General features: G+C 48.0%; 1 protein-coding gene across 2 annotated transcripts in view; it reads right to left on the bottom strand.

Moving 5' to 3' along the window:
* The window catches only part of LOC136941582 (A disintegrin and metalloproteinase with thrombospondin motifs 20), a 75236-nt gene that overhangs the window by 35274 nt on the left and 24127 nt on the right, over window positions 1-15835 (bottom strand). For both annotated transcript variants that reach the window (XM_067234120.1, XM_067234121.1), the window contains exons 10-15: window positions 13448-13589; window positions 12557-12661; window positions 3957-4102; window positions 2944-3125; window positions 1830-1966; window positions 1451-1568 (exon numbers count right to left, since the gene is read on the bottom strand). In XM_067234120.1, the coding sequence (XP_067090221.1) occupies window positions 1451-1568; window positions 1830-1966; window positions 2944-3125; window positions 3957-4102; window positions 12557-12661; window positions 13448-13589 (830 nt within the window). The remainder of the gene's footprint in view (window positions 1-1450; window positions 1569-1829; window positions 1967-2943; window positions 3126-3956; window positions 4103-12556; window positions 12662-13447; window positions 13590-15835) is intronic.

Here is a 15835-nt window from a genome sequence, read left to right as displayed (position 1 = left end):
AAACACACACGCACACACAGACAAACTGACACATGGCCGGCCTTTCTCTGACAGCAGCTCCCAGTCTTACAACATAACAAAGCCATGACCAAAACATTGGTTTTCAGCCACAGCTTTTGAAGCACACCCCAAATTCCTGAACGTGACAAACAATACATTGCTTGAACCCGAACCTATCCTGTTCAACCTTAGAAAGAAAACACCAGCGATTGGTTTAAGTAGCGTATCCAATTCCTTCTCTGATCAGTCAGGACAGCATAAGCGCTTAAGTACATGGCTGGATGACGAACTCCGGCAACCGCTGACGAGGTCTGCCTTGGACAACGCCATGTCTTCTCCTCAGGGGCCCCCCTGCCTAGCCAGAGACCACGGGCACCCAAAGGACGCAACCGCAGAGCAACCGAGGAATGTAGAGAAAACACGGACCCTGAGGAAAAACAGCCTTCGGTTTCTCCCTGGCAGCAAACAAGTTGTGGGAGGAGGAGAAGACTAGCAGACCACTGAGGTGATTTAGAAAGTGCCCGAGCCACTAGCTTAGCTTACTGCAGATACCAGTGGTTCCCTAATTCATTTCACAGCAGGGAGAAGGTGAAAGGTCACACACAAAACCTATGTTAAACAGGGGCCCCTTATATCGGCCCTCTTAGTCTTCCAAATATTTGATTGAAGTTATGTACTGTAACTCCTGTTTCATTGGTTCTCTGGAAGTTTACTGGTAGTTTATTGGCTGAACTGAACCTGGGCAGACCTCCAATGGGCTGGCCAGGCCTGGAAGAGAGTGGTGGGGGAGAGAAGAGGCTGTGGAGAGGGAAGGAGTAGGAGGGAGCAGTGTAGTGAGGTCTGGACACTGGCCTGGACAGGGGCCACCCTGCCTGGGATTCTGTCTGACTTACGTCATCTATCTAGAGCTGGGCCAGAGACTGGCACACCTGGCTCTGAGGCCGGCAGAGCAATAGGCAGACAGACAGATAGGCAGACAGACAGACACAGACAGAGATTCTGCACCAGTAACTGGTGCAGTTGGGTTTAAACAGACGTTGATATTGATGTGTTTTCTATTCCAACTGGAGGAGGACTGGATGCAATCCCCAGTTGGCCCACAAAGAGACACCACATAAAGCAGGAGTTCAAAGCAGTGGCGCAAGTTGGGGTTTAGTTTGAGCACAACAAGAGTTCATCAAGTTCTTTCTGAAGTATTTGGAGGATTATTCGGAATGCGCAGTGCTACTGGACAAGGGTCTAGGAACTATGACAGCATGTTCCAAAAGCCTCTCAGGGGTCAGAGTTCATCTTGTTTTTGGGTCAATCCAGGCTATCCAGGGTCCAGGTTCAAGTTTAGGCCAGGCCATTGCATCTCCATATCTATGGCAAATTGATTATTTTCATGTGTCCCCTATGTACGATGACCTCCTTTGACTACCAGCTCTATATGTTGGAAGACCAGACTCACCATACTCAGCATCGTTGAAGGTCCCAGCTTGGGTCTTGCAAGAGGAATTGTCCCCTCCACACACCCCACACTTGTCGTGCCTCGCCTTGGAGTTCAGGACGTGATCACAGCCTGCTTGCTGGAGAAGGAGACATGAAGACTGGTGAGACATGAGGAGCCAAAGAGTGTCATTCTGACAGCCAAACACTGACAAGAATTTCCACCAATGGAGTTTTATCTGATCCCAAAACCAACAAAAGCACGGTTTTAGATGTTGATAATCTCATTTCCTTCTCAGACAGCCATCTGGAAGGCTGTATCAGAGTGTGTGTGAGGTAGTGTGGGCAGGTCAGCATGACCAGTAGTGTTGACATTTGAGGGAACAGCGTCGTTCCAGTACCCTGCAGAGGCCTTCGACGCAGATGTCATAAGTGTCCGGGCTGCAGGGGGTGCCGTCGATGACTCGGTCCTTCAACTGATTGTACGCCATCGTCCCGGCAACCCGACAGAAGAGCTTACAGCGATCCTTCATCAGAACTGCATCAGAACCAAGAGGAGAAGAAGACATCATCAGTGATGATTAGAGATTTAGCGCACCACAACATTGGCAGATGTGGATTAGCTACACGGGGGAAATGTTTACAGACAACAACACGGCAAAGACTCTGCTTTTGGCAAACATATGTTTCTTCAATCCACTGGTCTGGCCAGCAGTTTTCTTTGCTGAAAGACCCAAATCACTATAAGTTGTTTGGGAGGATCACATTCTTTCTGACAGTTTATTGGCTGCTGAACTCGGCCTGCTTGTATAACATGAATTAGGCTCTCTCACAGTTAATTCTTCAAAAGCATCTCAGCTCCAGAGTCTGACCTCCTGAGCCACATGGAAATCTGGCGCAGCTGAGCAAGCCATGTTAGTAACGAATGAGATTCTTCCTTGCAGTATGAGCTTAGAGCTGTCCAGGAACATCATATGGAAGTACTATGCAGCTCTAGTCTTGATTATTCTGTCCATTTGCCAATGAAATAAAACAAAGACACTGACTGAAACTCTTGATCCAGAAATGAACTGTAAAGATTTCCTGTCTGGACAGGATGGGAGGAGGTGGATGGGTGGATTAGAGTCATGCTAACTAATAGAGATTTCAAGATTACAGCAGTTGATTTAGGTATTTCACACAGTGGTGACCTGAGCCACACTCAACAAATGTTTCCAGCCATGATGTGGTACAGTAGATGTGAAACCAGACCTGCACTGTCCAGCCCAGCTGGGCTCCACTGGCTAATATTTAACATGACATTTCATTCATTTCGCAGACACTTTTATCCAAAGTGCCATACAAATAATGCATATAGAAAGTGCAGCAGAAGATCAATGATCACAAGTGCAAAGTTCAAACAGTTTTCTTCAGTGGTCAGAGTCAAGGAACGGTCTTTTCTTTACGAGCCACATCGCAAAGCAGCCACATCTCAGCTACCCGGCACAGTTGTGTTCCGTTAAATGGGTTACTCACTCCCGCTGTACTTTGGCACCCAGCGAACGGTGGGAGGTAGACCGTTGATGTTGAAGTGCTTGCCGTCAAACTGAGAGCACTGCTCCTCCCGGAAGTCTCTCTGCCCCCGGGGACAGGGCTCAGTGTTGCACGACTTGAACTTCATCCTGCGCCCCACGCAGAACTTGCCTCCATTTCTGGGCCTGAGACACAAGAACTTTATTAGAACATGTCTTCTACAATCACTTACCTTAACTTACACATAACTATGTTATACATATACTGTATATATATACTTGCACTTTCAAAGGGTATTGGATCATTTTGACTGTTGCCCATGTTTATTGGGACAGATCAGACCTATGCCCAAGAAACTGTTGTTGCTTTGACTGTTACTCCAGCTTGTTATGACTGGTGTCAGACTTAAAACAGATGGGTATAGCTCAACAGTACAGCCGTGGCCAAAAGTATTGGGAGCGACATACATTTTGTGTTTGCAAAGCTTGCTGGGCATAAAATTACTGCTAACATAATTTCAGTAAGTCATATCATCAGCATAGGGGAAAGTGTGAACTAGTTCTCTTATCATTCTGATTGGATTTTAAGAGCAGATTGACTTTTTGCATATATTGAAAATGTTTGCCCCAAAAAAGCTTTAAAAAATACGAAATGTGCCTTATTGTGATTCCAGTATTCTATAGAAACGTGAAAATATTTTCTTCAAATACTGAACCAGAAAACTTTGCAAAACACAACATTTGTAATTGCCAAAACTTATGGCCACGACTGTAGAGCTTTAGACTGCAGATCAAGAGGTGGCAGGTTTGAATACACCTCCCCCCCCCCCCCCACCGACGCCCCCATCACTTGGATTATTAAAGCATCAGCTAAATGAACACTATTATTATTGTTTGGATTATTAATAATTCTAAAATTATAATTACTATTCTATGTTACTATTTAAATGAATAAATTATCATTATTAATACATTATTTGTCATACAAATACTGTGTTTCTGACAGGAGACTCTTACACAGGCTTGTTGCATTCCCGGAAGGTGCTCCTGGTGCCTCCTCCGCAGGTTCTGGAGCACACACTGTAGAGCCCCCAGGTGCCCCACTCCCCGTGGACCGGACGCAGGTCCAGCTCCTTGTTCACACACATCCCATGTCTGCAGTACTGTGATACACAGCACACACACACACACAGAGACACACACACACACACACACATGAAAACAGAGCCATGCAGTGTATACAGTACACACACAGTCTCCAATGCTTGAGAGTGTATTGTGTCACTCCGACTGTGAGTACAACTCAACAGGCTAAAAGGCACCTCAGAGTGTCAACTCAGTCCGGTGCAGATTTAGCACCAGCACAGCTGGGCGTGTTGCCCCTCCTTCCCTTCCTAATCCTCAGGTTAGGCGTAAAACTATACCTTAAAAGAAAACTTGGGGCGACGCTAATCCTGCTATCAGTTACCCCAAAGGAATGCTTCCAAGTTTTCCAGCTGTGGGAATAAGAGGCTAGCCTAGCCTAGCCTAGCCTACAGTAACATCGGGTTGCACTGGTCCAGGTATGGGTGGCAGCGATGGAGCCCGAGTGTCAGTGAGAGGAACCAGAGCGAGTGCTCTGCACACTGCAACACTTCCACGTTGTCAGGTTTTATTACATCACGGATTGACCGAGGGGGCAGCCAATAAAATCTTCAAATGCTCCCAGGCTTTGGTCTGAATGAGGGAAGCCAGATCCGCTGTTAAATTCCTCCACCGCTGCTGTCACATGGCCCTCCTCCCTTGTGGACAGCAGGAGATTAAAAGCCAGCAATCTAAGCCTCACGGTGATAAGGTGATGGCCTTCCATCGGAAAAACATGGAAACTGAAAACGGTCCATGAGACCTATCTCAGACTATCTCAGACCATAGGACACCCACTCATTAAGAGATGACAGCACGCACTGCAGCATGATGCACATTCACATTGATTTAAAACCCCTCTCACATGGACTCTATCAATCCGATTCCACTGTGAGTTTCGGCCGTCGGACGCTCTCCCCATTCCTGACACACGGCGCCAGCCTCATGCCAGGGCTTCTCGCAACGCGCTGAAAGAAGCCCCAATTCCACTGTGTGTGTAACCAAATCTCCCCCTACACGGGCGAAGATAGCGGAGGGTCCTTTTCGTCGAAAGAATGCAGGACAAGACGGCGTCTGTCTGGGTGCGCAGACGTCCGTCCGGGGCGCACAGGCACAGGGAGCGGTGGCACGGCGATAAGGGAAACCCTAGAGCTCTGATAAGAGAGGAACACGGCTTATTACAGCCCCGACATCGGAAGCAGTCTGCTGCACACTCAGGCGCAGGACATCCCGGGACACTGTGGACCACACTCCGGGCTCGGCCGTGGGATGTTTTGAGACCTTTGTACGCTTCCACGTGTGTTGGAGTTACTGTGTTCGTTCAACCAGGGGTCCAAGGATTCCCCAGAGGTATGATCTCACAGCTGTGTTTTCAGTTGGACTTTGGCCCAGTCGAGCCTGCACACATACAGTACTCCCCCTGTTGAACGGAGCTGGGTTATACACTGTGCAAACATCCCATACGTCTCCCTAATGACACGATCAAGTGTTTCCCAGTCCATGTCGTCTGCAGGGATTTGAGTGCAGGATGCCTTGTGTGTGCCTCAGCATAATGCTCTATGAGCTAAGAGATGACCTGGGGTAACATACACACACCCACACACATTCACTCAGGCACAAACACATTCAGCCGCTCAGGCACACACACACAGACACACACACACACACATACAAATGATTTGGAAGGGCCAGTGTGCCTGGGTCTAGTGTAACTCATGTTAAAGACCAATGATTGAGTATAAAGGCTATGCACCCTGACAGGCAGGTGTTAACTGGCCTGGAGCATGAAGCAAACAAGATTATCAGAACATGACGCACGTTCCCCCCCCAAAACTCAGCACTCCCAGTCCCTTTAGTAACACTGTTAGCAATGAATTGTGAGCAGTATTTTATTTGCTACAATTCATTTCCCAAAAGACATGGAAATGAATGTACTAAACCAAACCACAAACACATTATTGGACACAAATGGGTTCGACACATTAAGAAGAAGAACTGGGCCCTTGAGGTAGAGCACACACCCACATCCAGGATGTGGGATTCCAGGAGAAAACACCAAACACCACGGAAGACGGTATGAGAAGCATTCAGAGCACTCAGAGGACTAGCATCAACAAAGCCTGACAATACAACACGGAGCCAGGTATGACAGCTTACTGACCTTGACCCTACAACCAACTTTGTTTTTTTCGACAGGGTCCCCCCCTCCCCCTTGCTTCAGCACCCACCCCCCCTCCCTCCCTCCCTCCCCTGACAGAGTACGGATTGTCTGCCAAGACCTAAGTGTGCCCCCCGTTTCAGTTTGTCTCCCCCTCCCCTCCCTCTCCTGCTTTCTCTCCCTCTCCTGCTCCCTCTCCCCCTCCATCTCCCCTCCCTCTCATGCTATCTGTCCTGCTACTGTACCTCTCCTTCTCTCTATCCCCCTCCCTCTCCTCTCCTTCTCCTCACCTCACCTCCGTCAACCCTCCCCCTCCTGCTCCCTCTCAGCCCGGTCGGTGGGGTGGGTGGGGGTGGATGGGGGGGGCAGGGGTTGTATGGGGCTGGCTGGGACCACCACAGCGTGACTGGGCGGTGAAGCCTGAGGAACTGTCAAACACAGGGGACCGGCTGTCAGAAAGGACTAAACCTTCAGTAAGCCTTTAAGGCATTCCACTCCCTGCTGGGACTCACTGTTTACAACCGTTTTGTTTGGCTTGAAAAGGTGAGGTGAATGAAGGAAAAGACACCAAACTTTTCAAAAGGTGGAGGGTGGAAAGAGAAAAAAAAAAAAACACAACTGCCTCGACTGCGTGTGTGCGTGTGTGCATGGATGTGTGTGTGTGTTCAGTGCGTGTGTGTGTGATCTGAACGAGAAAGCATCTGGGGGCCATTCCAATTAGCCTCTCTCTGTCTCGTGCACAAATACAGCTTTGAAAAACACCGATGTGAAAAGAGTCTTGGTAAAGTTAGCACAACTGTTTGGGGTTCAGCCCGGGCTCTCCTCGAACAATTGTCGAAATGAGTCCTCAGTTGGGACTGCAGTGAGACATTTGAAGGACTTGTGAGAGAAACTGGCCCAGCTGTCGCTTGCATGTGTTTAAAATTAGGAATTTCCCAAACGCACAAACACATGGACCCACACGAGCACGCACACACATGCACACATGGAAATACGCACACACACATACACATGCACACATGGAAATACACACACACACATGCACGCGTGCCCGGAAATACACAAGCGCGCACGCACTCACTCACATGCAAGTACACCCACACACACACACTCTCACACAGCGGTAATCAACGTTTAAAAGATAAAGCCCACTAGGCTGTAAATAGAGAAGAGTTAGCCACAAGGGCTAAGCTAGTGTTAGGGGAAGCCTCAGCAGCATCTGCTTGCTGGAGTTCAGCTGGCTGGTTTCGAGGTTGCGCCCTGTAATTGCGAGGAAGCTGCTCCGAGAGCGCGTCGTTTCTCCTCAAGCCATACATCAGAGCTGGAATGAGAGGGCAAAGACTGATTTAAAAACCTCCCGCTCTCTCATTTTAACACGGCCATTTCCAAAAGGCGTCACCTTTCATGTCTCTGGTTCTCACAGCTCTGGGTTGGAGTTCAGTCCGGCCACAGCAGGAGCACATTTGGAGTCGTGTCCCTGACGCCACTGCGACCAACACCACATCCATCTACACCCCACAGATGAACAGCACAAGAGCCCAAACTCCACAGGGAGCAATAAATCTAACGACCACCATGTAAGATGTTCAATATGCAGGGTGCAAGTCAGCATATTACAGATGGTCGGAAGATGCTGTCATTTCACTTCAGGGATTTGGAATGCTTTGGTATTCTTACAGACAGGTTATTGTAGAAGTGTCAGGCGAGAGAGAAGGGGCTGGATGTTTGTGCTGGAGGAAGGGAGGGAGAGGTTCTGGATGGGGGTCAAAGGGAAGGCGTGGCTGAGGACGCTCCTCGCTCCTCCGAACTCCGAACATGAGTGACACGTTCGCACGTCCTCACACGAACAGGGACAGAGGGATGTTGTTACAGTTAGGGGAGCCAGCCCACGTCCTCACACATACACACACATTCAGACATGCACACATACATACAGACATACTCGCATACGTACAGACAGACATACAGACACACACACACACACACATGTTTGTAGATGAACAAAATCAAATCAACCCCCTACAAAGTATCAAAACAGACCCCACTCCCACTCTCCGTAACACAGAACTCAATTCAGTACTCAGATGTACTGTCACATTATTCCAGGAGAACATTACAGTGAGCATCCCCGAAGACAACAATTCACTTGTTCCCCCAGATCCTGCAGTCTGTCTGTGATGACGGGTGAATCAAAGTGGTAACATCCTGAAAAAATCCAGAGATTAGCCCAGAGTGACATCAATGTGAGCCCCAGTCCAGAGCTCCAGCTCACAGCACTGCACGACAAGTCTGTCAGGGTGCCAGGAACACTGAGCCAACAGCAGGCACCCCGCGCCAACTCTCCCGTTCTTTCTTTCCCTTTCTATCCTTTTCTATCTATCTATCTTTCTCTCTCTCTCTTCGTATCTCTCTTTCTCGGCTTTCTGTCTCTCTCCCCTTCTCCCCCTTCTCTCTCCCTCTCTCTCTCCTTCTCCCTCTCTGTCTTTCTCTCTTTCTCTACTGCCTGGCTTTTCAAGACCTCACTATCATTCTCTAATTGGCTGAAACCAGAGCAGGTTACAGCTCGGAAGAATGTTCTGGAAATCAGAAGCAAAGACTTCCTTTTTTTATGACACAAGTTGTCCTAGGACAATGATCTGTCTGGAAATATTCAATTTTGTCTGAGGTAGAGAACTCAGAGATTGAGAAGATCTTAGAATTTGACACAATGGGAATATCCACTGCACTGTGCTAAACAGAAAAAATAAAAAAAGATTCAACAAAGATGCCTGTCAGACATAACCTCCAACCTGTACATCAGGCCACTGGCAATGGACAGCAGCTCAATAACTGCTGGACAAGGAAGGGAGACGACAAAACATTTTAGTTCATTCAAGTTCAGCCTCCATTGTTCTCCTTGCCACCCACCAAGCTACTTTAAGGCTACGTGGTGAGAAGCAGAGAGAGAGAGAGCACCTCAAAGAAAGCCAGGGAGAAAGAGAGGGGGGCGGGCGGGCTCTGGATATGGTGGCAGGCGGGGCTTTGGGGCGGGTGACAGATCCTGATTGACCGTACTAGCCTGGCCCCGCAGAGCCAGGGTCCTTTTGAACGAGAAGGGGAGGGGGGCGGGGGGGGGCGGGGGGGGGCGGGGGGGGGGGGGGGGGGGGAGAAGGGCGGTGGTGGTATTTATAGACAACAAGTGATGGGATGCCCTCGTTAGCGCACGGCCCACTGGGCCAGATGACAAGACACGCCGCCGCGGGGTCATGTGACCGCATTATTCACTCCAGCGCCCTTGCAAGAGTTCTAGAGAGGGAGAGAAGGAGCCAGGGACAAGAGGGGGAGGATGAACGAGGGAGGAGAGAAGGAGCGAGGGAGGAAAGGGGGAGAGCAAGGGAAGGGAGGAAGGTTGCAAGCAAGGAGAGAAGGTAAAGAGGCATGGAAAGCGATAGGAAAGAGAGAAAAAGAGACAGAGAGACAGAGAGAGAGAGAGAGAGAGAGAGAGAGAGAGAGAGAGCGAGACAGAGAGAGAGAGAGAGAGAGAGAGAGAGAGAGAGAGAGAGAGAGAGAGAGAGAGAGAGAGAGAGAGAGAGAGAGAGAGAGAGAGAGAGAGAGAGAGGGGACATGACCTCAACATAGTGCCCTACTTCCATCCAGTTGTACACAAACAAACTTGTTCTCACCAACTGCCCCCATTCACTAACACAGACTCAAAGCACAAACTCCATGACTTGTTTAGAAAAGAAACTCCACTAAGGTAAGAATTAAACACACAGGCAGGTTGACAGATGCTTTTTCAAATTTAAGCCCAAAAATTTGCCAGAGATGATGTTTCCTTTTAATGGGTAGGAATGACACAGTGGGCCATGTCTAATGATAGGTTGGAGGAGATACTTAGAGAAGCAGCTATGGTTACAAAGATAATACCTCACTATAAACACACACATGCACACACATACTCACACATACATGCACACACATACTCACACACACACACACACACAGCCTGGCTGTATCCTCTAAACCGGGCCTCCCTCGGGCCCAGCAAATGCCTCTGAAACAGGGACCTGGCCCTCAAGCCCCCTAACCTAAACCTGAACCCCAGCCCCATGACTTATCTCTCAGACAGAGTGAGAGAGGGGGGGGAGGGAGAGAGGAAGGGAAAGATAACCAGAGATTAACAGACAGAGAAAGAGAAACAGAGAGATGGAGTGAAAGAGACAGAAAGACAGAAAGAGACAGTCAGTCAGTCCATTAAGAGAGAGAGAGAGAGATAGATTGAGAGATGAAGGGGGGTGTTATTGTAAAGAAAGGTTCAAAAAAGTAATTTGAATTCAACAGAGAGAGAAGAATGGTGCCTTCCAAGCTGAATATGTCAATGAACACACACACACGCACACAAGTCCCACACATAAAAAGGTTCTGAGGAGGCAGGTGGGAGCTGGTTCAGTGTGCCCTAGTCGCTTTCAAGTGGCCCCTCTTCAAAGAGGCCCCGCCTAGGGACGACACCAGCCCCTCCACACCACACACACACACACCAGATAACCTGTCTAGAGACAATACCAGCCCCTCAACACCACACACACACACACACATGAAAGGGGAAAACAATCCCACTTTAGGGGGTCGGGTCGATTCTGTCACTTAAGAGCACAACACTCATTGTACTTGTACCAGATTAGACGAGCCAGACTATGCGAAATGGAGTTATTAACGCAGATCTTAATCCTGTGATGACTGGTACTTCTGATAACTTGTTTGGTGTGTGAGATTAGATAGATAGATTCTCTACATGTGAAGGCCACATATTTTGCGGAGAAGACACTGAATATATATTGTTTCTTGACCGACCACAGAAATACTGTTAGAACTATACACTTCTAATCCTTGATCTTTCGCAGTATTTTCTACAGGCACTGTTTGTCTGTCCTTTTGGATTAAATTATTTGTTAAATGAATACAATGTAATGTAAGGAACATACACCAATGACCAAAATCTTACACCCTCTTCTTACTGAAGCGTCTCCCACATCACTGTTAATGAGACAGGGAGAGAAATGGGAGTTCCTATGCCACAAGTGATACAGTATACTGTCGCTGTTTTAGTTGGATTAAGGTGTTAGCCATCCCCAGTTAACTTCTTTCAAGTCTAGTAACGCTAGAGAAAGCCAGTGAGACATAGACATTATGGAATTACATTGGGCCACACAGAGATTTTGACGATTTAGCTAGACTTCTAAGGGGATACGGGTTACCCCACTGACACACAATATGCACACACTCAAACAGATATTAGGCACATTAGGCCTCTCTCATCCTCTTCTCATCCTTCCTCTCGCCTCTTCCTTTTCCTCGTTCCTTACCTCCTCTCCTCCTCCCTCCCTCTCTCTCTCTCTCTCTCTCCCCCCTCCTCCCTTTGTCCTCCCTCTCTCTCTCCGTCTCTCTCTCTCCCGTCCTCCCTCTGTCCTCCTCCCTCTCTCCTACCTCTCCTACTTTTCGGAATCATTGATGTGAGGTCTTTCTGTGAGAGCCGGCCTCCGCCTTGGGCTCTGTTACTGCCTGCCCACTGACCCGCTCCCTCGCCTTTTAAATAGGTTTTAGGGTCACAGGTTCAGAACAAGGTGACTCAACTGTGAACGGCGTGCGGCATCTACTTTCAAAGGACCTGCGATCTCACCTCTCCCTCTCTCTCTCTCTCTCTCTCTCTCTCTCTTTCCCTCACTCCCTCCCTCCCTCTGTCTCTCTTTTCCTCTCTCTCTCTCTCTCTCTCTCTCTCTCTCTCTCTCTCTCTCAACCCTCTGCCCCCCCCCCTTACCTCTCTTTCCTACTTTCGCTACATTGTTCACCCCAAAGCTAATAAGCACAGCATCCCAAGGCCATGAAGAATGAGGGCTAATGGGGGGCTGGGGTCGAGGCTAAAAAGCCTCCAGGTTATTCACAATTCGTATCACCTGACTACAATTTCATGGGTTAGATAGAGGACAAACTGTGTAAATAATGAATGGAGTGATATTAGTTTCCATGAGTTATGCTGATTTTCAAGGTGTTCAGAACAAGGGGTGGGGGTGGGGGGCAAAGGGGAGTAGGGGGGGGGGGGGTGCAGAGTCAGTGCTGCTTCCATTGAGAAGAGTCTCAATGTTACGCGTGTGAAGGACAAACTAGCCTGATGATGGACGGAAACCAGTGTTGATTCAAGACAATATTCACTTCAGAGAGTTTTGTTTGCGATAGCCGTAAACTTTCTTTTATTACCGTGGACATAAATGAGCCACCAAAATAGAAATCTGAGTTATATTATGAATAGCATTTCATATTTTCACAGCACGGCAGGAGTAAATATGTAAAGATTGTTTCATACCATTCCATGTCCACAGTCAGTCCCATCAGCCAGGGGCATATGCTGAGTGCGACACCCTTTGTGTTCCCCCTCCGAACTCGTGCACCACAGCCTCTTGCACTGTTTCTATATGTGGACAGAGGAGAAACAGAGTTGCATTGGGGACATTAAACAGTGTTACACATCTTCATAAGCCCACAGTATCTTACTTGTCCAGCACTTGAAGATAATAACTGACCAGTGCTCACACCAAACAATGAATCTGGAACATTGACAGAAGTGTGCGGGCAGTTCCAGCGGAGTCCTTCGCTGACTTTTCCAGCCATCTGAGCGGCAGTAGCCTACAATTAGCCACACATAACTCCTGGAGTCTCCAGGCGCAGTCATCGACTTGAGGGCCATAATTTTCTTGCCTCTCATGTAGTTCAGCGTTAGGATGTGTTCAGTGAAGAGAGACAGTTTGCAGGCTGAGCAAAGCTAATTGTCTCATAAAACCGTAAAAGCTGTCAGTCATAGACAGATCATTCAGAAGCAGGGCTGGGCTGTGCGCAGTCACCACCAGTAGTCTAATGGGTAACATGAATGAGAAGTGTCAAGACTTCCATCTCACTAGGTTTTGGAGGACAATCCTTATTTCTTCTTTTAGCGGACTCGTTTTCTAAAGCAACGTACAGAGAGGGATTCTGAACCTGCCACCTCTTGACCTGCACTGAAAAGCTAAACCTATCCCGCAACATATTGTTATCTCAGGTTGTGTCATGGGAAGAATGCTGGCTGGTTATTTTTTTAATGGTAATATGAGACAGGGAGGAACCGGATCCTGGACCCAAGATCAGCAGTCCGTCTTTGGGATGCTCTGTAAATACAGACCCTGGATTGGAGGCCTACAGGCTGGCTGTATGGTTTACTCACCATGTAAGGGCAGACTTGAGAACCAGATCCAAACATCAGCTCACACTGTCGGTTGGCATTGTAGATCTGACCAGGGAAGTGGACGGGCAACTCATAGGTCCGGCTCACAGGCTCGTCCAATAGGCACTCTCCGTAGCCAGTGCTGAAAGGTTACAAACAAAAACACATGCCAAAAAAACCACATACTTTATTGTGTACAAGAACTCAAGGCATTCTTATACATCTTCTACTGTTAAAACAAATTGCAAACCTGCCCTCATTCATACTGAGGAAGTCCTAAACGGCATGTGTCACGTCTTTGTAAAACATAATGGCAATGTAAACAGCTACTGTCATCCGTTCCCGACAGATCACACTTAGATCTGCACAGGGGGCGGTCTGTTACCTAACGGTTTGATTGATACCACTTCAAATCAATGGCTGGTTGGTGAGTGGCAGCACCATGAACTATGCCGTCAAACATCAGCGAGTGGATAAAGGCACTTCTCCATACTGACACAGAGACCCAGGTCCACCACATGTTTGTCTAAGAGCATTTCTTTATGGAGCAGAGTAAACGGGGGATTTGGAATAATAAAGCACCTTTTATTGAGTTGCGCTACTGCTTATACTGGGCCCAGCTAGCCATTGGTGTAAAATGAATAATTGTATGTCAGCCACACCCCAACCCTACAGTACTGCACTCTGAAAAGACTACAAAAGCACAGCTGGACCAAAATGTCCTCATATCAAGAACGGCTAGTCAGTTTGAAAAGACTCACAAAAACTTTGTCAAACACCATTTGCTCCAAAGATACTCAAAAGATTCATTTTTTTTGTCTTCTGTTTACTTTGTGACCGTAAAAAGGAAACAAGCGATGAGGTGCTATAGAATGTATACTTACGTGACATGTCGGCGCAGTTTCTACAATTTGTCCCTTGTGTGTTTGGAGTTAAAAACCCTGTTCCATACAGTACCAGCTGATGTGACGAGGACGGTAATTACACAGGCTTATCTGGTGTTACCGCTGCGGTTGTCTTTCATTTACACACACACACACACACACACACACACAATGTAAGAAGCCTTTGTTGTGCTCCAGAACATGCTGGTGGAATGAGCATGAGGAACAGTAAGCTGTGGGGAAGAGACTGATGATGACAGGTGCGAGAGGGAGACTGTCAGGGCGAGAGGGAGACCCAGAGAGGCTCCATGCAGAGGCATCTTTCACCAGGTCACGTCATTGGCTAATCAGGGCCCTGAGACCTTACAGAGACCCTTTCTAAAAGACAGGAGGGACAGGGGGAGGAAAGAGGACTTTGATTAAGAGGCAACGATTCTTTTAAGGGGAAATCAGCTGACGAGGTAGATTGTCAAGAAAGGTGATTTGTGGGACTTCCCCTCTAGCACCAAGGATGAAATGATTACACACATGGCAACCATTACCTGACTGCTTTAAAGTGAGGTTATTTCGAAAATGATGTCAGGTTATCTCAGTATCGGGTTCCATGAAGGCCTGTGTTTCTGGTGAGAAGGTAAGGCTTAGGAGGACTTTATGTATACTGTACAATGAGAAGAATATATAGTTTTTTTGTGATGTAATGAGTTGTTTAGGAGTTATTTATTAAAGGAGTTACCTTATTTTGAATGAATGTGAAAGAAAATTGACTAAGACCATGTGTAGTTATGCGTAATAACAATACATTAAAAAAGTGCACTATTTGTATGTCACTTTGGATTAGTGTCTTCCAACTAAATACATTGTTATATGAAAATAGACGTGGGTTCCCTGTGCTACGGGATGTTAGCCTAATTCTCTAAGTATGCTCTGGAGCACAGGGATGGAAAATGACAGGGCTTCAGCACCACCAACGCTTATGCGGTTTACACTCAAGTGTACACATCAATTAGCAGGTGGCAACGCCGACAAGATTTGCATTTTATCTTTATGCACGGTTTTGTGGGCTTAAATAGTCTGGCAGGCTGCCGCGGCGGGAATGAATAGGCTCTTTATATTGAGGCATACGCATAATAATACAGCTAAAACACACTGGGGGGATTTTCATCAGACCTTCAGGTGCGGACACAACGGGGGTCCACTTCTTATTAGTTCACCGCTAGAGAGGAGGGAGGCGGGAGGAGAGAGGAGGGAGGCGGGGGGAGAGAGGAGGGGGGCGGGGGGAGAGAGGAGGGGGGCGGGGGGAGAGAGGAGGGGGGCGGGGGGGGAGAAGAAAGGGGGGTAGCGAGAAAGGGGGGTAGCGAGAGAGAAAGAGAGAGGGGTGGGAGAGAGGTGAGAGGCAGAAGGAGAGCGAGGTGAGGGCTATGGTGACTTGTGTGAAGCAGCAGGGAAGGTTGGGGGGGGGGTACATTTGATGAGACCCACCATCTTCAAGCTGTCAAGAGAGAGT

Source organism: Osmerus mordax, chromosome 4, assembly GCF_038355195.1.
Source record: "Osmerus mordax isolate fOsmMor3 chromosome 4, fOsmMor3.pri, whole genome shotgun sequence".
NCBI lineage: Eukaryota > Metazoa > Chordata > Actinopteri > Osmeriformes > Osmeridae > Osmerus > Osmerus mordax.
This window is presented reverse-complemented; position numbering and strand designations above follow the sequence as displayed.